General features: G+C 51.3%; 8 protein-coding genes across 8 annotated transcripts; 4 read left to right on the top strand and 4 right to left on the bottom strand.

Moving 5' to 3' along the window:
• Positions 1–1,343: 1,343 nt before the first annotated feature.
• M436DRAFT_79691 (uncharacterized protein) lies at positions 1,344–2,039 on the bottom strand (the record flags this gene model as incomplete). The annotated part of the gene is made up of 3 exons (XM_013574379.1): positions 1,344–1,690; positions 1,743–1,891; positions 1,945–2,039. 3 exons carry the CDS (start codon positions 2,037–2,039, stop codon positions 1,344–1,346), a joined length of 591 nt encoding a protein of 196 aa, XP_013429833.1.
• A 791-nt stretch (positions 2,040–2,830) lies between these two features.
• On the top strand, positions 2,831–4,240 carry M436DRAFT_40903 (uncharacterized protein; the record flags this gene model as incomplete). The annotated part of the gene is made up of 3 exons (XM_013573973.1): positions 2,831–2,920; positions 2,970–3,955; positions 4,009–4,240. The coding sequence occupies 3 exons, from the start codon at positions 2,831–2,833 to the stop codon at positions 4,238–4,240; spliced, it is 1,308 nt and encodes a 435-aa protein (XP_013429427.1).
• Positions 4,241–6,340: 2,100 nt separating this feature from the next.
• M436DRAFT_70792 (heme peroxidase) lies at positions 6,341–9,112 on the bottom strand (the record flags this gene model as incomplete). The annotated part of the gene is made up of 8 exons (XM_013574288.1): positions 6,341–7,050; positions 7,099–7,262; positions 7,312–7,371; positions 7,424–7,486; positions 7,534–7,788; positions 7,844–7,986; positions 8,043–8,356; positions 9,025–9,112. The coding sequence occupies 8 exons, from the start codon at positions 9,110–9,112 to the stop codon at positions 6,341–6,343; spliced, it is 1,797 nt and encodes a 598-aa protein (XP_013429742.1).
• Positions 9,113–9,915: 803 nt separating this feature from the next.
• M436DRAFT_79688 (uncharacterized protein) lies at positions 9,916–11,714 on the top strand (the record flags this gene model as incomplete). Its single annotated transcript, XM_013574378.1, has 4 exons — positions 9,916–9,923; positions 9,975–10,239; positions 10,290–10,376; positions 10,428–11,714. 4 exons carry the CDS (start codon positions 9,916–9,918, stop codon positions 11,712–11,714), a joined length of 1,647 nt encoding a protein of 548 aa, XP_013429832.1.
• Positions 11,715–11,906: 192 nt separating this feature from the next.
• Positions 11,907–12,473, bottom strand: M436DRAFT_61691 (DUF1715-domain-containing protein; the record flags this gene model as incomplete). The annotated part of the gene is made up of 1 exon (XM_013574198.1): positions 11,907–12,473. The coding sequence occupies one exon, from the start codon at positions 12,471–12,473 to the stop codon at positions 11,907–11,909; it is 567 nt and encodes a 188-aa protein (XP_013429652.1).
• Positions 12,474–12,802: 329 nt separating this feature from the next.
• M436DRAFT_41269 (methionyl-tRNA synthetase) lies at positions 12,803–14,800 on the top strand (the record flags this gene model as incomplete). The annotated part of the gene is made up of 2 exons (XM_013574041.1): positions 12,803–12,939; positions 12,994–14,800. The coding sequence occupies 2 exons, from the start codon at positions 12,803–12,805 to the stop codon at positions 14,798–14,800; spliced, it is 1,944 nt and encodes a 647-aa protein (XP_013429495.1).
• Positions 14,801–15,705: 905 nt separating this feature from the next.
• Positions 15,706–16,413, bottom strand: M436DRAFT_41923 (heme oxygenase-like protein; the record flags this gene model as incomplete). The annotated part of the gene is made up of 1 exon (XM_013574158.1): positions 15,706–16,413. One exon carries the CDS (start codon positions 16,411–16,413, stop codon positions 15,706–15,708), a length of 708 nt encoding a protein of 235 aa, XP_013429612.1.
• Positions 16,414–17,211: 798 nt separating this feature from the next.
• Positions 17,212–19,170, top strand: M436DRAFT_24241 (Arginase/deacetylase; the record flags this gene model as incomplete). The annotated part of the gene is made up of 1 exon (XM_013573940.1): positions 17,212–19,170. A coding segment is annotated over one exon (1,959 nt), but the record flags the coding sequence as incomplete, so codon positions are not given.
• Between the last annotated feature and the right edge of the window lie 1,315 nt (positions 19,171–20,485).

Below are 20,485 nucleotides of genomic sequence, written 5' to 3'. Positions count from 1 at the left end.
TCGAGATATACTGTCTTCAATGCAGTATACCTCCCATTGTTATCCCAGTCATCCTTGCTATCGTGTGGTTGTTGGAGCCAGGTAGAGGTTTCTGGATCGTGGACCCAGCGTAACGTCTTGAGGTCTTGGATCCACTGTTGAAGGACCTGGAGAGCAGGTTCATGGGGATAGTGTTTGTAGTAGTGGGGTGCTGCTCCTGAATGTGGTTGCCGAGGTGGTGGGGAGAGATGTTGGTCTTTGATTTCGTAGATGCGATCTGTGTTTTGGGGTGTGAGTTAACGAATTTCAACCCCTGTTTGTCTTTGTTTTCTTCTGTACAAAAGAGAGCAATTGGAAGAGAGATTTTGGGGGGAAAATGGAAAAAGGACGAAAAGACGTACTACTATCCAAGTCCAAAAGCAACAGACATCCTCCAACGCCAATACAACCGGTCAATGGAATGGCATTGCCTAGATATCCTTGATGCGGCCTGTGCTCCTGCCCTCTTTGTTTGCCCTCCTCTTGCTCTCTCCCGACTTCGCTGGAGGCCAAGCAAAAAGCATCGTGCCATACCTCCACGGCTTCACCGTTTTCGTCTAGATAGTTTAGTGCTAGTGTATCTGGTACGATTTCTCTACTTGCACTGCTTTCTTGGCTGGATAGATAGGGCAATCTCTTCAGTGTCTTTATGACTGTATCACTCAGTCCCGCCTCTTTCCATCTTGAAAGGATATCAGATGAGGGGGAGTGAGGCGGTTGGATGACTTCGAGGGATGAGGGGATATGGGAAGGAAGTGCGAGATGCAAGGTGTAGAGTTGGGTCAAAAGGGCCGAGAGAGATTCTAGTATCGAGTCGTGGGATAGAGTGTGATGGTGGGTTGAGGATGGCATCGTATGCTCAAGTATGGTCTCTGGTTGGCTATCAGAAAGGAGAGGTGTAGGGCTATAGTAAGATATGGGAGAGAGATGTGAAAAGATCGATGTACAAATGGTTGCTGGACGTTTTGAGGTCGATCTTCCGGTGTTTTGCCGGGAACGGGTTTTGATGGTCTTTAGAATCTCCATTTTCAATCGTGCAGATATTCGTCAATTCGGTGAAAGATGTGTGGATATGGTGTGTGGTTTACAACGACTGTAGACCAGTGATCTGCGTTCTGATACTGCGGTTCTACATAGCTAAGCCAGAATCATCCCATGAGATCAGGCTGATTACAATCTCAAGCAACCCATTGATCACCGATCAATCGAGAGTCTGGGCAGACTGCGAGGCGATAGAAACATTCCCGGGTTGCTTTGAAGAGGATTCTGTTGTCAGTGTTGAAGAAGAGGATCTTCTCCATCGTCGTGTTCTGGAAACCATTCCATCACAAAGCCATGACAAGACCAGCAGCAGCCATGGCTCCCATGAACAATCCGCTGTTCTCGACGTGTTCAGCAGCTCCAGTGGAAGTGGTGCCTGATGAAGGAGGACCGGTCTGTGTGCTGGTGACAGTGTTGGTGGCAGTGAGAATGGGTCCAGTGGCAGTAACAACAGTGGTTCCAGTAGAGGTTGCAGCTGACTCAGAGCCAGAGACTGAAGCAGAGGTTGAGATCGAAGCAGAGCTAGACTGAGCACCGCTGGTAGTACTGAAAGGGATAGTGGAACCGCCAGCAATAGTGAGGGCGTTTTGGGTTTCCTGAGAAGCGGATGACGAGGCCATAGTCCAAGGAGCTTCTCCATATCAGTCATTGATCTCTGAAGTAATCGCGTGGATCGAAATTACCAATGGTGACGCTAACACCAGCGCAGATGGAAGAGAAAGCGCTCATGGCAGCGTCATAGTCGTTACCGCAGTCACTAACCAGGGTTTGCTCGACGGTGCTGCCATTGACGCAGATACTCTTGACATCAGCAGGAGAGTTTGCTGGCTGGCTGTTTGCGCCTTGTGAGATACGGTTGATGTTATGGCTGATAGTAATACTTACTTGACGGCCTGGAGGACACAGGCAGGAGGAGCAGCCACTGCGATCTGGATCGACAGTGCAAGGGCTGCGAAGACCGCGATGTTTTTGGTGAACATGTTGACGAGGTTGTGGTTGTGGGACGTCGAGGGATGGGTTTGAATCGAAGGAATGTTTCTTTCTTAAATGTGTAAGGCCGGGTAGACTCGAGCCTAGGCGCGAAAGTGAAGCAAGACAAATCGAGACGAATAGAGGGCAGATTGTGTTTTGGTTTGTTTCGACGCAGACGAGGAGTGATTCGCAAGATGTAAACGTGAGAGCGAGAGCAAGACATGGCGGGTAGCTGCAGTATGTCTCGGTCTGTTTGGCTACATTCCGTGAAGGGATGCCAATGTCTGTGCCTTGCTTTGTGTAACAGGGCTCTCCACCAACCTTTGAGATCTGGACAGCTCTGCGCCAAAATCAGGACTACTCAGGTATCAGCTTGATGCAAGATCAAGCTTGATGATGACAATGATATCGCATGTTTGAATATGAGTCTGGTGACTCAGCCAACGCGTTTCGACATGAGAACAGCTCACAATGCTTGAAAATACAGGGTAGTCTGAGCATACATGTGTCTGATTGAGTTTGATGATACTGTCAATTGGAGACAAAGGACTCCTTTCTTTGTGGTATAGAGGCTTGGGAAGTGGAGGGGAGCTCGGACCAGGGGCTCGAGAATTCACATGCGTCAGACGTTCGCATCTCGATGACTTGGACTCCAACTCCGACACCTTCCACATTTAACCCTCACTCCCGCTTCCACGACCTCTGCACTTGACTGTCGCAAGAGTCGCTAACCCTTCAGGTCCGAGTCACATCATACACACCAGATCACCGCCACACCACAAAACACGCGACATCGACCATGGCCGACATTGACATGGACGTCGACATGGACATTGACCTCGGCTTGGACCCCGAAATCGCCCAACTCGAGGCTGAGGCCATGAAGATTGTACGCCCGCCCATCGCGCTCGCGACCAACACACGCTGAACTTGTCAAGGAAGCCCGCTCCACCCAGATCCACACCCAAGATGACTCGACAACCGACCTTGCCGACAACCCCGACGAACTTGCCCCGACCAAGATCCACATCCGCGGTCTGGACAACCTCACCACCGACAACATCAGACAATTTGCTGGCGAGTACTATTCGCTAGACGACTTCCAACGCGTCGAATGGATCGATGACACGTCCGCCAACCTCATCTACGAATCAGAACAAGCCGCACAAGAAGCCCTGATTGCTCTTTCCGACCTACCAGACGGCCACAATGTCGCTCCTCTACACATGCGCAGTGCCAAACCCCTGCCTTCAAACCCTGACACCCAACTCTACATCCGCCAAGCCACCCTTGCCGACAAGAAGGCTCCTCGCGCCCACGAAAGAAGTCGCTTCTACCTCATGAACCCAGACCACGACCCGAGAGAACGCAAGGGAGACTACGACAACAGAAGGAGAGGCCCACCGCGAAGAGACAACAGGCAAAGAAGCGAAGCGCCCAAGCCCTTCGACGTCAATATGTACGATGATGCAGAAGAAGAGTCGCCGACACTCGGCTACGACGACCAAGACGACCGCAGAAATGCACGACGCAGGGACGATCGTCCAAGGAGGCAGCGTGGAGGTGATCTGTTCGCCGCAAAGGAATCAGGCAGACTACGCGATCGTAGTGCCTCTCCTGTAAGAGATGGTGATGGAAGATACGGCTTCAACCAGGAGCAGCCAGAACGCAGAACAGCTCGTCGCAGGACCATCTCACCCGCTCCTCGCAAGAAGGACCTCTTCCCTGCAGCCCGCGCCAGCAACGGCCCGATCGAACTTTTACCTGCCAAAAGCTCCACCAAGACCTTCGGCCTCGATGCCCCTCTTACCTCAACAAGCCCTCCCAAACGCAACAGAGAACTATTCCCCAACAAATCTGCTCGCAGCAATCACCGCCGATCAGACGCTCTCGACGCTGGTGAGACTGCCACCATCAGGCGTACGTCATATCTATCAATACGAGGTTCAAAACATAGCTAACTCAGTAAACAGGCAGCCTGGCTGATCGCATAACTGGCGGTCCAGACACAAGTGGCTTCAGCATCAGAGGTAGTGCGCAAGCAGATGTACCAGGCTTCTCAATCCGTGGTGCTTCTCGAGAAGTCAATCCTAAAGTCAAGGAACTGTTCCCTTCCAAGTTCAGCGGTGGAGCTGAGCCGAACGACTTGTTCGCCGACAAGATGAGGGATCGCAATACTCAACGCAGACGTGCCGAGGACATGATGTAGTACTCTTCCTCCATCAACGCTCTGTTACGCGACATCATTGGCGAAAGATGATGGCATTCTACGAGACACTAATTCTAAAGGACACGAGACTCGACACGGAAATTATGGGGCGATTCAAAGGTTGCATGCACAGTCCTTGATGACTGGCTCTGTCGCTCGAAAGGATGTGTCATATTGTAAAGCACATCAACTATGAGAAAATTCATCTTAGAAACCGCAAGCGGCTATTCGGATGCCGACGCAAGCCTAAACGACACGACGGAACGAAGGAAAAGCAGTCATTAAAACACAGTAGGTAGCTTCAGAAGTACTTTCACTCTACTCCAAAGGAAATTCAGACTTGGTCGTGTTCAGTAACAGAGATTGGATGTGCAACCTATAGCAAGAATTGAGCGTGATTTGAAACGAGCACAAACGATTAAAGAGCTTGAACGAATAGCTGTGAGCGTTGAGGTAGGATCGATTCTCCCAAGTTTGCAGTCATCTCGCGTGCTCTTCCACCTCACCATTTTCGTTTTCTTTGCTATAGGAGAACTTGGTCCGTTCTTGACGACGATTCTCATTCAACCTTGTTCGGTGCAAACTGCAGCGGAGCAACAACAAGTGAAGAAAAGGTCAGCAATAGACACTTTTTTCGCGCACGCATCACTTCCAAGATTCACCTCTTGTGTGTTTGCGCGCGTTGCTTTTCACCTTCAGTCATCACACCCTTGGATCTCTCACACCGTCCTGCTTTCTGGGCTCTCATACATCTCACCGACGTGCTTTGCTTCTTCGTCACATCCCTTCCACAGCAACACCAATCCTTTCGACATTCACGCATCACGGCACATCACCTCGCCTTGTCGTCAAGATCCACGGCCTCTTTGCAGTGCAGATCAACAACTCCACGCTTCTCAGAGGTAAGCAGTACTGTTCTATTCACCGACAATGATGTCTGCTAACATAGTTAGACGCCTCAGCCTTGCGCTCTGGGCTTGTCATCTCAAGATTCAACATGCCACCTGCCTGCGCTCTACTGGGCCAGGCCACGCCTGCGCCACACGAGAAGCAACCATTCTGCTTCCTGAATCTTCCTCGCGAAATCCGAGACATGATCTACAGACTACTCATGGACAGACGTGTCTTGGATAGGGTCATCGAAATCGAGTCCTCAGAGCAGCTCGTCAGGCAACACGCTTCGATTGAAAACTGCTACTACCCAGCAATGATGCGTGTCAATAAACAAGTCGGAAACGAGTATACGGCATTCGTCATGCCACGTATGGCACTGAACATGTTCTGGGAAACCACACATGTACCAGACACCTCAACTCACCAGATATTGCCCAAGAAAGTCCTCTCTCAGCTGAAGTCCTTCGATATGAGTATCTGGATCAATCATCCACTTTCAGAACCTGACAGTATGTTTTTTGGTGGAGACCCTGGCGATCATAGATTTTACTGACTCTATCAACAGCTTCCTCCTCTGTGGCAGCTCTGATCCAAGCACTCCCCTGTGGTATGCCTCAGCTAAGCTTGTTCTCGGTGCAGGTAATCTTCCTCATCGATAATCCCAGCGAGCCCGGAGCGCCCCTCGAGACGGGTGAGATTGGCGCGTGGAAGCAGACAATGACAGCGTCTCTGGCCGCGCTTGTCGAAAACGATGCGCACTTGACAGTGACGGCCGACTTCGACCTCATGTGCGCCCTGTATTCTCTGCGCCCCGGCGTTGCTGGAGAAGACGTCCTTGTCCCACAAACTTCTAGTGCAAAATCCCTTGTGACCTTCGCCGTCTGCAACGGTCCGGACAAAGACACGTTCGAGCTTGATGGTCTTGATGTCAAGTTTCTGGGCGTCAACGGTATTCTGATTCGCAGAGACAACAACACACACGTCGTTTTGACGGGCAAGAAACCCCTTACTAAATGAGCCTATGCAGGATCGTGAGGGCCTGATGAGAGAGAGCGAGCGCTGGAGACTTCAGCATGGGAAGGAATGCCATGACTTCTGCACAATACACATGGGGAAGGTACCTGCTGTGCATGTTCCAAATCAAAATATATCTAGCACACAATGAAAATCAGACACTATTCTTTCCACTTTACTCTCACACTTGGATTAAGCCTTAGCAGCATTCGTCTCCACACCAGTATAATCCTTCGAAGCCGGCACCTTGACCCAAGGCGCAAACACATTTGTCTTCTCCGGTATCACAGCCGCCAACTCCGGAAAGTGTCTGGCCAACACATCCTTCATGCCGGTATTCTGCACCCAAGCAAAGCCCTCCTTCGTATACATATCCTCATTCCACTGGCCAGCAATAAACCTATCACTCTTGAGTCTCCTGCTAGCCATCAAGATAAAGATGCGGAAAGCAGTTTCGCTGAAGCCAAAGCCTTTGATCATAGGCTCGGAGTGTGAGCCTACCAGTGCATCTACAGTTTCGATGTCGTTATTGTAGACTTGTGCAAGTCGTTTTGCAAGGTCCTTGTCTCCACCAGTAAGTTCCTCAAATGTCTTTGGCACTGACATCCTCAGCAGTCTGCGGAATTGAAAGTAACGGGGTACACCTCTTTCGCGATCACGGAGGATGTCTATGGTTGCTAGATCTCTGACTTGACCGTCGGGGGTGGGGAGGTTGCGCATGAGGTTTGCGTAGTTGTTGTTTGTGATTGCGCCGGGGTAGTTTATGCAGAAGGAGTAAAAAGCATCTGCGAAGGATACAGCTCCTGACTTCAGGGGTGTGATGGCGGAGTGGAAAGTTAGGTCTGCAGTTGGAATTGTGGTTTTGTGGGCGCCGGTGTGGAGGTTGAAGAAGGCGATGTTGTCTGTTGCCGTTAGTGGGTGGGTAGCGGTGGGTTAGGGTGTAGGTGTACCTGGGATGAGAGAGTGCATTCGATATACGGATACAAATTCTTCGGTGAGAGAGTATGGGATGCCTTGGTGGTCGACTGTCGAGCCTGGGATTCCGCTAATGGCCTCGCTGGTCTTTGAGATCCGGCCTACGAGTTTGTTCAAGCTTTCTCCTGCAATTCCCCACCTTGGAAGTTGTTAGTGGCGTCGTTTGATGGAAGGATGGGGCGGCTTACCAGTTTGCGTTCATACTGATTTCCAAAGTAGGATGTGCTAGGATGGCGGGCGTCCATTCTCTGTAGTTGCAAGAGTCAGCTGGATGTTGGGATACTAGTAGCAATTAAGTACACTGTGTGAATTTTGGCCATCAAGGCACAATTTACGAGTCGAGCTTTGTCAAAGATCTTGTCACTGTCTCTGATCAGCATCCATTCTAATCATATACTGATATTCATTACCCAGTCCAATCGGAATGTGCTCCACGTATCTCATCACAGATAGCATTGTGCTCTAGAGCGAAAAGGGTATGTAGCAACTCCGTACCAGTCCACCAGTTGTCCGAGAAGCCAGTCTTGGGATTGCCTTCGACATCGCGTGGAAGGAAGGTTTGTTCAGCACCTCTTGTTTCGAGAAGCAGTTTACCGTCTTCGTGTTGGTCTCTCAATTCTTTGGTCTTTGCTTCGTTTGAGCCGTAGATCTGTGAGCCATCCCACCTGTGTGTCCACATTAGAAGATGCATGATATGGGGACAGTAGGTGTTGTGCTGACCAGGCAGTCGAAGTGTTTTTGTAGCCGGGACATTTGATGTCTGATGCGTCGAGCGCCCCGTCAGGTTTGGTGCGGTAGACCTTCATATGATCTTCATGCCAGTTATCGTTCGGGAGAAGGGGCACATCGTATGTCTCCTCGCTCTAATCACACATATAAGCATTCGCAGTGTCAAGCGAATATCACAGGATGAACGCACGCTCTCATGAAACACCCAATCGTGAACCTGGAACTGTATCCAAGCAGCCGCGAGCAAATTCAACGTCGTAGCCGGTTTAAACTCTCCCGGTTTCCTAGACATGAACTCCTCGCTGACCAGTCTCGGATTCGGTGTCCAAAGCTCTTCCTCAGTAGGCTTTTCACAGTTCTTTCTCGAGAAATTACGACCAAAGCGCATTCCAGAACATCCCATTTTTGGCATGGCAAGTGAATCGTCTTTGCCGTCCGAGTTTCTGGCAGAGAGAAAGCGTTTGTCGTCCAAGGGAGTGGTTTCGGTATTGCCTTGGGCGGAATCTTGAGCAGAGAGGTGATGATGGCATTTTACGAGGAAGAGAGGTTTCCAGATGAGGTTTTGGAGAGAAGAGAGAAGAGGACTTTGGTGGCGTTGCTTTTTTGCATCGTGTTTCGGATTTGAAGCTGTGATGGATGGACGTGAGCGATGGATGAGACAGCTGGCTTTCCTGTTCTCTTGGTGGTGGTCATTGGACCAAGTCTTGATGGCAATGATAGCAACACTCATTCAAGACTTCTTGCTCGCCGCTCGCGATACGTCTGGATATACCTTATGGAGCACATGCCATCTGTTGATTAAAAGGTCTTGTGTTCAGGCGCTGAGGGATCGACGACTCGGTGAGCGTCAGCTACGACGCAAGGGAAGGCTGATGGTTAGAAGTGCGAGTCGCAAGCCAGATAGATTGCAATTTGTTGATCAATATACGCATCATTGACAATTCCCCCAGTAAGCTGCTGTAGCTCAGTGGTAGAGCGTGGGATTGCAGTTCTGCAGTCATCCTAAGGTCCGTTGTTCGACCCAGCGTAGCAGCTTCGTTTTTGCAACTTTGTTTGTATCAAGAGAGCCTCTTTCTGCGGGGCTGGCTTTGACCTTGACTTCTGTCCGTCGAAACGATCTTCAAGTCTCACAAAACATTGTTTTGTTTGATCTTGCAAGTATTCTCGCGTACCTGCAAGCCTTCGGTTCCTTGCGCGGGCTGAGGAAGATGCTGACAGCGGTCTTGTGGCACATGTCCGTCCCGAAACCTCGAAGGTCATGCAGTAAGCTCACGCACGATCCAGCCTCCAAATCCGGTGGAATGTTATGTATGCAGCTGACAACTCGCAGACGAATGTCATGCCATGTATAGTCAAAAGGATCAAGTAAACATCTTCATCGTGTTAGTTGCAAGCAGGGCATGATGCATCGAAAACTTGAGTATTTCAGTCGTATCAAAACCAGGCTCTGGGTCTGCCAATAGCAAGGGAAGTACCACTCGCCAGCGGCGCATCCGACACGTAGCTTGTTTGCACGGCGTGAGATGCAGTGAGCATATATATGCTGGAGACGCCGCTTGTATATAATGCTGAATGGGCCGTCATATGCAGGGGTTCAGCCGGGATATTCATGTGGTGTTCTGCCAAAAGATCAATCATTTGATCTGCTTAGGGGGCAATATGTCTGCAAATATGCACAGAGCTCAAGGTAGATAGACAGAAATCCGAGATTGAACATGACGTGTATTCATACCAGTTGCGAGTTCGCTTACCTACACTCTGTGTATCTGTGTCATGCTCTCCAGTGCCCTCTGCTACTTCGAGGTGGAAAAACAAGGAGCGAATCTGGAGTCGAGAGTAGGCAGCAAGTGGCGAGCCAAACATTTTCTATTGCAAACCAGGCAGTCGACGGCGAGAGCAACAAGATACCAGGCTGTTGCGTGGCTCAAGGCAGGGTGGATGACGGTCTTGGCACGAGCGCGTAAGCGCGTCACATCGCGTCGCCCCCCAAGGCAAGCGCAGTTGTATCTGTGCATAAATCAAGTCCGCGTCGCCACTTTGGTTGCAGAGACAGATGACCGATCATGCCTGCGTGAGTTGTGTTGCTATGATGGCTGAGCGAAGTTGCTAACACTAAAGATAGACCTGGTGACCAGTGGAAGGACAACAAGTTCACCAACCCGTACGAAGAGCAGAAGAACCACATCAATGAATACACGGCGCAAGAGATAGCCACGCTGCAGAGCCGTCTGGACAAGCAACTCGGCCCCGAGTACATCTCGACACGTCCCGGAAATGGAGGCGGCAAGGTCCACTACCTCGCTGCTGAGAAAGTCATCAATCTTGCCAACGAGGTCTTTGGCTTCAATGGATGGAGCAGTGCGATCAGGGATGTTCAGATTGACTTTGTGAGCCTTGTTTACAATCTACTGGCTTGTCACAATGCTGACCGTCACAGTGCGACGAGAGTCCGACAACAGGAAAGATCAACTTGGGCCTCTCTACCATCGTGCGTGTTTCCCTGAGAGATGGCACATTTCACGAGGTAAGCTAGCTGCTCGCTTTTGTCATGTGTACTCGAGCTGACACAGCGCAGGATGTCGGGTATGGACACATCGAGAACTGCAAGGGCAAAGCAGCTGCCTTCGAGAAAGCAAAGAAAGAAGCTGTAACCGATGCCCTGAAGCGAGCGTTGCGCAACTTCGGAAACGTGCTGGGAAATTGTTTGTACGACAAGGACTATCTTCAAAGAGTCACCAAGGTCAGGGTTGCGCCGTCTAAATGGGACGCCGACAACCTACACCGTCACCCGGATCACGCTCCGATCAAGAAAGAGGCACTCGCAGGCCCGTCGACCTCCACAGCCATCACCGCACCACCACCGGCACGCATGCCCAGCGCTCAATCAAACACTTCGGAGTTCGAGGATGAGTTTGGAGGAAATCTGTTTGACGAGGTGGATTTCAGCCATCCTGATGAGGTACATTTAGACACTTCTATGATCGATGTCTCTGTGGAGACGCCAGTTCGACCTCCTGCCAACTCCATCTCAGCACAAGCCGCGAATCGCCAACAACCGAACAGGGTAGCATCTATGCCCAGCGTCCGCCAGTTCTCTGCCGGACCACAGAACGGCCAGCAGAATGGTCAACAAAACGGCCATCAAGGACGGCCTCAAGGGCATCCGCAGACTTTCAAAAACTCGAATACCATGAGTAACCAACAACCGAACCGCATGATGCCTCCACCTCACCAAGCCAACAACCAGAACGGCTACCGCTCAAATCCTTCGTCTGCTACAGACTCAACAACAACCACCAACGGTAGACAGAGTACGCCACCAGAGTCAGTAGTCACGCCTTCCCAAGTACCGGCGCATGTACCATCGGGCTTTGTGTCAGGAGCTGCAGCTGCAGTCCTGGCTCAACCTCTCCCAGGAGGTGCCGTACCTCCAATCAAGCTATTTGATCCACATCATGAGAGTCCTTCGATCAGACGAACCCAGGGAGTTGATGCCCGCAAGTCAGCACCGATCAAGCGGTCTGAAGTTGGCGCTCCAACTTTGCCAATACCAGATCCTAAACTCCTGGCGAATGGAGGAGCACCCGCAAACAGATCGAATTTCGTCAACCCTGCCATGGATGCCAGTCGACGTGTCGGCATGCCAGGCGGAATGCAGCAAAGCCCATTGGCCAATAGAAGTGCCTACAAGCCTCCTGCGATGAAGCGACCACTGCCGGCAGAAAATGCTGCTAGCAGGCCACCACTAGCCGACATGAGCAATGTTCAACAGACTGATGGAGCTAGTGAGACCAAGAAGCCAAAGCTTGATGTTGTGCAGGATTTGCGACCAGCCAGCGGAGAGACTGCGACCACGGCTTGAAAGGTGAGAGCATGAAGCGAGGCGTTTGTTCGGTTTGGGAGCACTCTGGCGCGAGAACGGATTTTTGGGCGCATATTTGCGGAGTATTGGAGGTCCTTGGAAGCTGGTGTCTTTGCTGGGGCGCAACAATGATATCGTCGGCTTTGGTAGCAATAGCGAGAAATCCTTTTCGAAGCATGAAAGTTACAGGCTTCAAGAGCGAGCATGGCGAATATTGAAATCTTCCATGCTACTCTCACCACCAGCATCTGCTCTCTTGATCTTGATTTGACGTCTTTCTTGTGTGTTGGCACTGCCAGGAGCAGCGGGCTGAGAAGTTTCAAGCACTAGGGGACCCTCAGAAACCAATTTCTCAATGACCTTGACTTTGCCCTCCGCACGCTTGAGGCGGTCATCAAAATCGGAGACCGAGTCTTCATTATTCTCAGTAGACAAACTCTCGGCTTCTGTCAGAGCAAACAGAGTCTGCAAATGCTTTTGTAATCTAGCACCTCCAGACAATTTGGGGAGTCTGAATTTGCTTTCGTTCTCAGCAGTAGCAGAGTTTTGATCCGGAATCCTTGCTTCCCAGATGGCATTTCTACCAGCTAGGGCTCCCATGGTTGCGAACTTCTCGAAGCCTTTCTCGAGACCGAAAAGGCGGCCCTCGATGCGGCCGGCGCGGGAACCGTCTGCTACGCCGAGATTGTAGCCTTCGGTGTAGTATTCTTCTTCGAGATTGAAGAGGGAGTCAAAGTCATCGGGTTGAGGGTTTGCCATTGTTGATTTGGGTGTGTGATAGAGAGCGATTTGACTGTATCTTATGATTGTTTGCGAGTTTGAAGTTGATTTGATGTTTCCAGCGAGTATCAAAAAGTTCTGGCATGGCGATAGGGCTGAATTGCGATGGCGGAGGTGGCATGTCGGATGCAGCCGAGCAGTTGAGTCACTTTCAGCAGCAGCTTTTGGACCCCTCCAAAGCTGAAACTTGACCGTCGAGCAGCACGCGCCATTCTTCAACTCACCCCCACGATCGAAACACTGCGCCTGTCAAGAGCAGTCACAGATACATCGAATCGCATCCAGCACAAACACACCGACGCAATATTATGAGCGAGCGCAAAGAGATCCTCCCCGAGGAGGGCAAGAAGAACATCCTCATTACTTCTGCCCTCCCCTACGTCAACAACGTCCCTCACTTGGGCAACATCATTGGTAGTGTCTTGTCTGCCGATGTCTTCTCCAGGTCGGTCTCGGTCTAGCCACGTTTGCGCAGACATGGCTGACAACCTGGTCGCAGATACTGCAAGGCTCGCGGCCTTCCCACCCTCTTCGTTTGCGGCACCGACGAGTACGGAACTGCCACCGAGACCAAGGCTATCGAAGAGAAGTGCACACCGGAAGAGCTGTGCAACAAGTACCACAAGTTGCACGCCGAGGTCTACGAATGGTTCAACATTGGCTTCGACATCTTCGGCCGCACTCCCACCACCCAGCAGACAGACATTGCCCAGGACATCTTTACGAAACTCTACAAGAACGGCTTCTTGGAGGAACAGGAAACCACTCAACCTTACTGCGAAACACACAACTCCTTCTTGGCCGACCGCTTCGTTGAGGGAGAATGCCCATTGTGCGCCTACGAGGATGCAAGAGGAGACCAGTGCGACAAGTGTGGCCATCTGCTCGACCCTCTGGAACTGAAGAAGCCCCGCTGCAAGCTCGATGGCGCAACCCCCGTTGCGAAAAAGACAAAACACATCTACCTGCTGTTGGACAAGCTGCAAGCACAGGTCGAGGAGTGGTCAGCAAAGTCGAGCAAGGAGGGCGCATGGTCGTCCAACGGTATCCACATCACAAACTCCTGGTTGCAAGAAGGTCTCAAGCCCAGAGGTATCACCCGCGACTTGAAGTGGGGTACTAAGGTTCCTCTGGATGGCTACGACGAGAAGGTGCTGTACGTCTGGTTCGACGCCTGTATTGGTTACGTTTCAATCACTGCAAACTACACAGATCAGTGGCAGAAGTGGTGGCACAACCCCGAGAATGTCAGCCTGTACCAGTTCATGGGCAAGGACAACGTTCCCTTCCACACTGTCGTTTTCCCCTCGTCCCAACTCGGTACCGGCGACAAGTGGACCATGTTGAACCATCTTTCTACGACCGAGTACCTCAATTACGAACAGGGCAAGTTCAGCAAGAGCAGAGGCATCGGTGTTTTCGGAACCAACGCAAAGGAGACCGGCATCCCCTCGGATGTCTGGCGTTACTATCTCCTTTCGAGACGTCCCGAGACTGGTGACACAGAGTTCGAATGGACCGGTTTCATCAACTCCAACAACAACGAGCTCCTCAAGAACCTCGGCAACTTTGTCAACCGTATTGTCAAGTATGTCAACTCTGCTGTTTACGAGGGTGTCGTGCCAGACTACACAAAGTACGACGACTCAGAAGGTATCATCGCCGCCCACAAGAAGGAAGTCAACGAGGCACTCAAGGAGTACCTGGCCACCATGGACGCCGTCAAGATCCGTCAAGGTCTGCAAGCCGCCATGCACATCTCCTACCTCGGAAACAAGTTCCTTCAAGACAACAAGCTGGACAACGCACTAGCCAAGGAGCAACCCGAACGCTGTGCCGCCGTCGCAGGTCTGGCTTTGAACCACGTGCACTTGCTCGCCTCCATCATCGCACCCTACATGCCCTCCACCACCTCCGCCATCCTCCAACAACTCAACACCACTCTCCTCATCATCCCCGACGACTGGCAAGGCGACAGCATCACCCCCAACCACAAACTCGGCGAAGCCGCCCACCTGTTCCAACAAATCAAGCCCGAGAAGGAGAAGGAATGGCGTGAGATGTTTGGCGGCGATGAAGCCAAGAAGGCCAAGGCCGAGAAGGAAGCAAAGGCTGCTGCAAAGAAGGCAGACAAGGAGAAGAAGAAGGCAAAGAAGGAGGCCGAGAGAGCCAAGGCCAAGTTGGCCAAGGATGCTGGCAAGTCTGTCGAGTCTGCTGAGAAGGACGGCGCTGAGAGTCCGAGTGCTGGTGATGCTATTGAGGAGGTTACCGAGGGTGTCAAGCAGGCTGCTCTCCAGACTAGCTAGATGCATTGCATGATTTGATGTCAAGAGATGATAGATCAGGAAGACTTTTGGAATTGGTCGCTTCGACATGTGTTACTTCTTCATCTGTTGATCGACCGCTCTGTCCGTGCTCCCAATCTCCGATGATATTTGCCTGTTTGTCTCGGGGACTCACGACTTTTCGACCCGACGGTGCTGCCCTGTTGATGTCGATTTCCAGCGCTTCGGCTTCGGCTTCAGCCCTGCAGCCCTGCAGCAATGAGAGGCTTCGGCGTCTGTGCACGCACAGCAAAATCTTTTTCAAACGATAGAGCCATATTTTTTCTAGATCATCTGCCACTTATCAAGCCTCTTTAGCTCAGTTGGTAGAGCGCGGCACTAGTAATGCCGAGGTCACCGGTTCGACTCCGTTAGGAGGCATGATCTTTTGTTGCCGTTGCGTTATGACTATATCAAACATCCCTTTTGTTCAAGACGGTCGTGTTTTTGGTGGTTTTGAGACTTTGGTAGTGGGCTTCGATTTTGGTGAGCAGGGCTTGTGGACCCTGAATGATTTTGGAATTTGCGGGGGTGACCCTGACGCTGAGGCGCATCACATCTTGTACGGACGGATAAGGCGATGACTCGATATTGTGTAGATTAAATAATTGCTTTTTTGCTTGAGAATAGTTTCAATCACACGAATAAACGTCGTGTCTTTTAGTAGCTTAAGATTCCGTGATGTGGTGCAATTACTCGATTGTGCGTTGTTAAAGCTATGTAAGTTGAATGAGCACCTCGGCAAAATCGCTACATACACACATTGTCCACCCATCAAAACTCATACCGTTGGAGGAAATCATATGCTTCGTTGCGTTCATTGAGTGAGCTCGGCGGTGGCTAGTCTGATGCGATATGAAATGCTACCAAGTACCAGCACGGTTTGACTATTGCGTTACCTTTGGCCAGAAGTTCTCCTCGGCCCACAAGACTTGCTCCCAGACTTGTTCACACTTGACCCATTCCGTGCTACCCTGATCGATGTCCGCAGCAAGCTCATTGAGAAGCTTCTCAATACAGATGACGAACTCCTCAAACTCGTCACAAGTCCAGTTGGGTATGAGAGTGGTGTGCAGCACATGATCTTTCCTGTCTTGAGGCACTTCGTTCTTGAAGCTCAAAGCGTACTTCCAAGCCTCGAGATAGCACTTTTCTGTTGCCCACAGAGCAGTCATACCGATCAGAATGCTCTGGTTCGGCGCACCTGCACCGGCGAACATGTCTTGATATGCCCTTGTCTCTTTCGTGGCCTGCTCGCCTCCTTCTTTCCAGTCAAAGTGCTCCCTCAGGATATCCTCGAACATGCCAAGTTCTCTGCGAACGTTGGTGAGAGCGTTGATGAAGCAATCGGCCACTCGCCATTCGAGCGACTTCTCACGGGAAGATGTGGATGGAATAGAAGCTTTCGATAGCATGTTGCCCATGAAGGGAATGTAGGAGAAGATATAGAGGCGATCTTGGGTCAACCAAGCCAGTAGAGCTGAGGTGGGAAGCTTCGAGGTGCCGGCTAGACGAAGCCATGGGTGGTTGGTCGCCGACTTGAAGCCATCTGGGTTCTGGGCGAGGAGGTGGTCGGTGAGCTTCTTGGGAGCCATGGTTGTTAGCGGCTACAGAGAGCTTGACGATGAGGTGTGTAGATGCGAGAGAAGATGCGATGGGGTGAAGTGTCTCAACAATACGACTTGGTAGATTGACTTCGATCCGATAGCGGGAAAGCAATAGCGGCTGGGGGATGCAGGTCTGACTCGAAGCTAGACAGGATTTATGGATATGTCTCTCGACTGGACTACTATAACCTACTGTCATCCTGGTGCGGCAGGACGCTGTTTAGGTCCTCTGTGCAACATATTGCGAGTACAGCTGAACTTGTCGCAGGAGAAGTGACACAGAAGGTGAGACGCGAAGGACGATGAGGTGCGCCAAGAACCACGTGAAAGCGGACAAAGGAACGGGTCAACAAGAGTGGACAGCAAGCTTCCCAGGGGGTTCGAGAATGTCACTTCAAGCTTTTGAATCAATGCAGAAACACTCAGATACTATCAGACAGCATGCAGGAAATGTCAGACCGAGCGAAATCACCACATTGAATCAAAATCCCCAAAAGCGCATAATATAAACAAACAATGGCCGAACACCCCCGTTCAAGTCCGGGACCAGGACACAACAGAGAACAAAGTCCGTTTCTGTCACGAAACCTTGACAGACTCTCTCTGGTCAGATCAAACTCTCCGGCTGAACACAGGAGAGTCGCCTCGAGTCCCATGACTTCGATACATCGGTCTATCACTCCGGGCGTTTACGACTCACCATCATCTTTGCGCAGAGCTCCCAGCCAAATGAGCCAAGCAGGAACTCCACCCAGGCGCAAATCGTCAATATCTTCTTTGCGCAGCATGACCAACCAAATCTCTCCTGCTGGCTCTCCTCGTCGCTCTGCTTCCACCATTGGATCTTATTCGCATTCTTTGGTCGAAGAGCCCCCTGCCTTGACAGCTGCGCAAATCGCATCAGCACACTTCGCCCGAGAACTGGCCTTGCATGACTCTGAGTTCATCACTACGCAGGTCGCGGTAATCCTTCACGATGCGTGCTACGGACACAGATTTTCAAGACCAAAGACGACCAAGGCTATGCTGAGCATGATTGTCGAGAGACCGGAGCGTATTCTCGCTGCTGTTCTAGGACTTTCGGCTGCCTATGTTCGCCTTGGATCAAGGCATTCGGGCGGACGTCATGCTCCTCATCCGGATAAGCAACCTGATTCTCGCATCCCGTTCAAGATCAGGAAGACTTCTCGCACAGTACCATTGACTTCGCCTTTTGTATCTGCTGTGCATGGAACTGAGTGGATGAAGGAACTCGAGACCATGTGTAATGTCGCGGGAGAGAGGCTAGAACAGCACATGAAGGAATTGGCCAGACCAGATACCACAGGCTCGACCGCTGAGAAGCAACCATTCCACGAGGGCGATTTGTACCTTTGCTCAGAATCACTCAATGCGCTACAAGGTGCAATTGGTGGTGTTTGCGATGCTGTTGACACAATCTTCTCCAGCATCCCAACTTCTCCAAGGCGAGCCTTCGTTGCTATCCGTCCGCCTGGTCATCATTGTTCTTCAGATTTCCCTTCTGGATTTTGCTGGATTAACAATGTTCACATCGGCATCGAATATGCTGCGCAGACTTATGGTCTTACCCACGCTGTGATCTTGGACATTGACTTACATCACGGTGACGGATCGCAAGACATTACGTGGGAGCGAAACATGAAGAGTGCAAGGATGCCCAAAAATGCCTCGTTTACCAAGAAGACCGCCATCGGTTATTACAGCATGCACGACATCAACTCATACCCATGCGAAGATGGAGACAAGGAGAAGGTCACCAATGCTAGTCTTTGCATTGACAACATTCACAATCAATCTATTTGGAACGTACATCTGGAAGCTTGGAGAACCATGGACGAGTTTTGGGCTCTGTACGAGACAAAATACTCAATTCTACTGGAAAAGGCTCGAACCTTCTTGAAAAGGCATTCGCAGACGATCAAGGATTCGCACAAACAAGCACCACCCAGAGCTGCCATATTCATCTCTGCTGGCTTTGACGCAAGTCAGTGGGAGGGTGCTGGCATGCAGCGACATGCAGTCAATGTGCCTACCGAGTTCTATGCTCGCTTTGCAAAGGACGTCACCAAGCTAGCCAACGAGGAAGGGACCGGTGTCAATGGCCGTGTCATTTCTGTATTGGAAGGAGGCTATAGTGACAGAGCTCTCTGCAGTGGTGTCCTCAGTCACATATCCGGACTCTGTCAGGATCCCAGTGAATCGGCCAGCAACGGGGTTGAGACTTCGCATGCCGATGATGATATACTGAGCGCGATGCAAAGCATGAACATCTCGAGTTCCGCCAACGGCTCCGCGCACAGTACACCTGAGTATGATCCGAACTGGTGGGATGTCAAGAATTTGCAAGCTCTGGAAACCCATGTCGCCCCTCCTCCGCCACCAGTACTTACGAGAACCCAACGTACTGCTATGCCTACATACGCCACGCCAACTCAGTCATTCGCAGGAAAAGTTGTTGACCCTCTGAAATTCCAAAGATCAATCTCAGGCACAATGCGACCGATGTCGCCCAGACCTGCAGGCCCTAGAGAGCCAGCGGAAGTCAATTGGATCGTTGCTGTGCATGAGCTGAGTAAACTAATCATTCCTTCAGACCGCCAAACAAGAAGTCATGCGCCAGAAGATCTTGCTCCAGTAAGAATCAAGAAGGACAGGCTTTCTGCACCAGTCACTGTACAGGCAGAGCCAGTCGCTGGAGGAAGACAGCTCCGAACCAGAAAGCCAAAAGGAGCCGGCACTGTCAGTCCACCAAGCGAAGCAGACATGTCGATCAAGCCTCCGCCACTCGATCTTGCTAGGCGCCAGACGATATCGGACTTGCCAATGTCACACGACGCTCAATCTGTTCCCGAGAAGATTCAGCAACCCAAACGGATGACAAGAAGGACCAGCAACATGTTCGAGGTGAAACCACAGGACACCGACGTGCCGCCAGTGCCCGTAATGCCTGCACAGCTGCCTCCTGCTAGTCCCAAGAAGCCGCGTGCAAAGGCGTTGAAGCCAGTGCCATCGAAGGAGCCAATTGTGAAGCAGGAACCCACAGTCAAACCGGAGTCGGAACCTCTGTTCAAGCTCGAGCACCGGGCCCCTCGACCAGAACCAAAAAGATACCCATCAGAGCCCTCCGTGCCTACCGCAATGCCTCTTACCGTTGACTACACCAAGCCGATCAATCATATTCAGCCTTTACGACCAGTTGGAATTAAGAGGATCCATCTCAAGGTTGGAACACGAGAAGAGCATGATCGTAGAGTGAAGGAGTTAGAGGAGAAGGCGAGGGCAGAAGCTCAGTCACACATCGCCATATCATCTGCACCGATGCCTCAGCCACCAATTGAGCAGGTTACACCAGAGATCGAACAAGATATCTTCCAGATCAATACGGCAAAACCAGAGCCTAGTGCAGCTTCAGCCGTGCCAGAGCAACAAGACCCGCGCAGGCAGCCAGCGTCTGCCTCGAAAACAGTGCCATCTAATCTGACACACAGAGACTCGCCGCTGTATCTGGAGATGAGCCCACCCACAAGAGAGAGCACACCGCAACAAGATGCTGGGGCATCTACCGCACCAAGTCAATCGCAACAGGTCGACCCACATCAGAGGACATTGCTTAGTGATGCCGCTTTGAAAGCTGCGGCTCCTCGAATGCAAGCTCAGATGCAAGCCGCTGAGATGCAAACTCATCAATTTGAGGCTTCTCAGGCGCAGGCATCCCAAATGCAGGCTGCTCAGATGCCAGCTCCTCAAATCCAAGGTCCCCGAATGCAAGCACCTCAAATGCAGGCTCCTTCATACCGTGCTGTGCCAGAACAGCAGTCTAACTCACACTTTTTCAACCCTTCGTATACGCATCCCCAGAACAACCTTCCGAGCTTTTCCAGCACAGGAGCGATTCCTTTCGCGCCTAACAGGCCCAGTGGTCCTACCCCGATATCCGGTCACGGAAACGGAGTGTCGAGATCAATGCTTGAAGGACTACCTACACTGAGCAAGGTCATCACGCCAGATGATGTCGACATGATGGATTTGGACAGTCCGG

The sequence above is a fragment of the Aureobasidium namibiae genome, assembly GCF_000721765.1.
Source record: "Aureobasidium namibiae CBS 147.97 unplaced genomic scaffold scaffold_4, whole genome shotgun sequence".
In the NCBI taxonomy this organism is placed as follows: Eukaryota; Fungi; Ascomycota; class Dothideomycetes; order Dothideales; family Saccotheciaceae; genus Aureobasidium; species Aureobasidium namibiae.
This window is presented reverse-complemented; position numbering and strand designations above follow the sequence as displayed.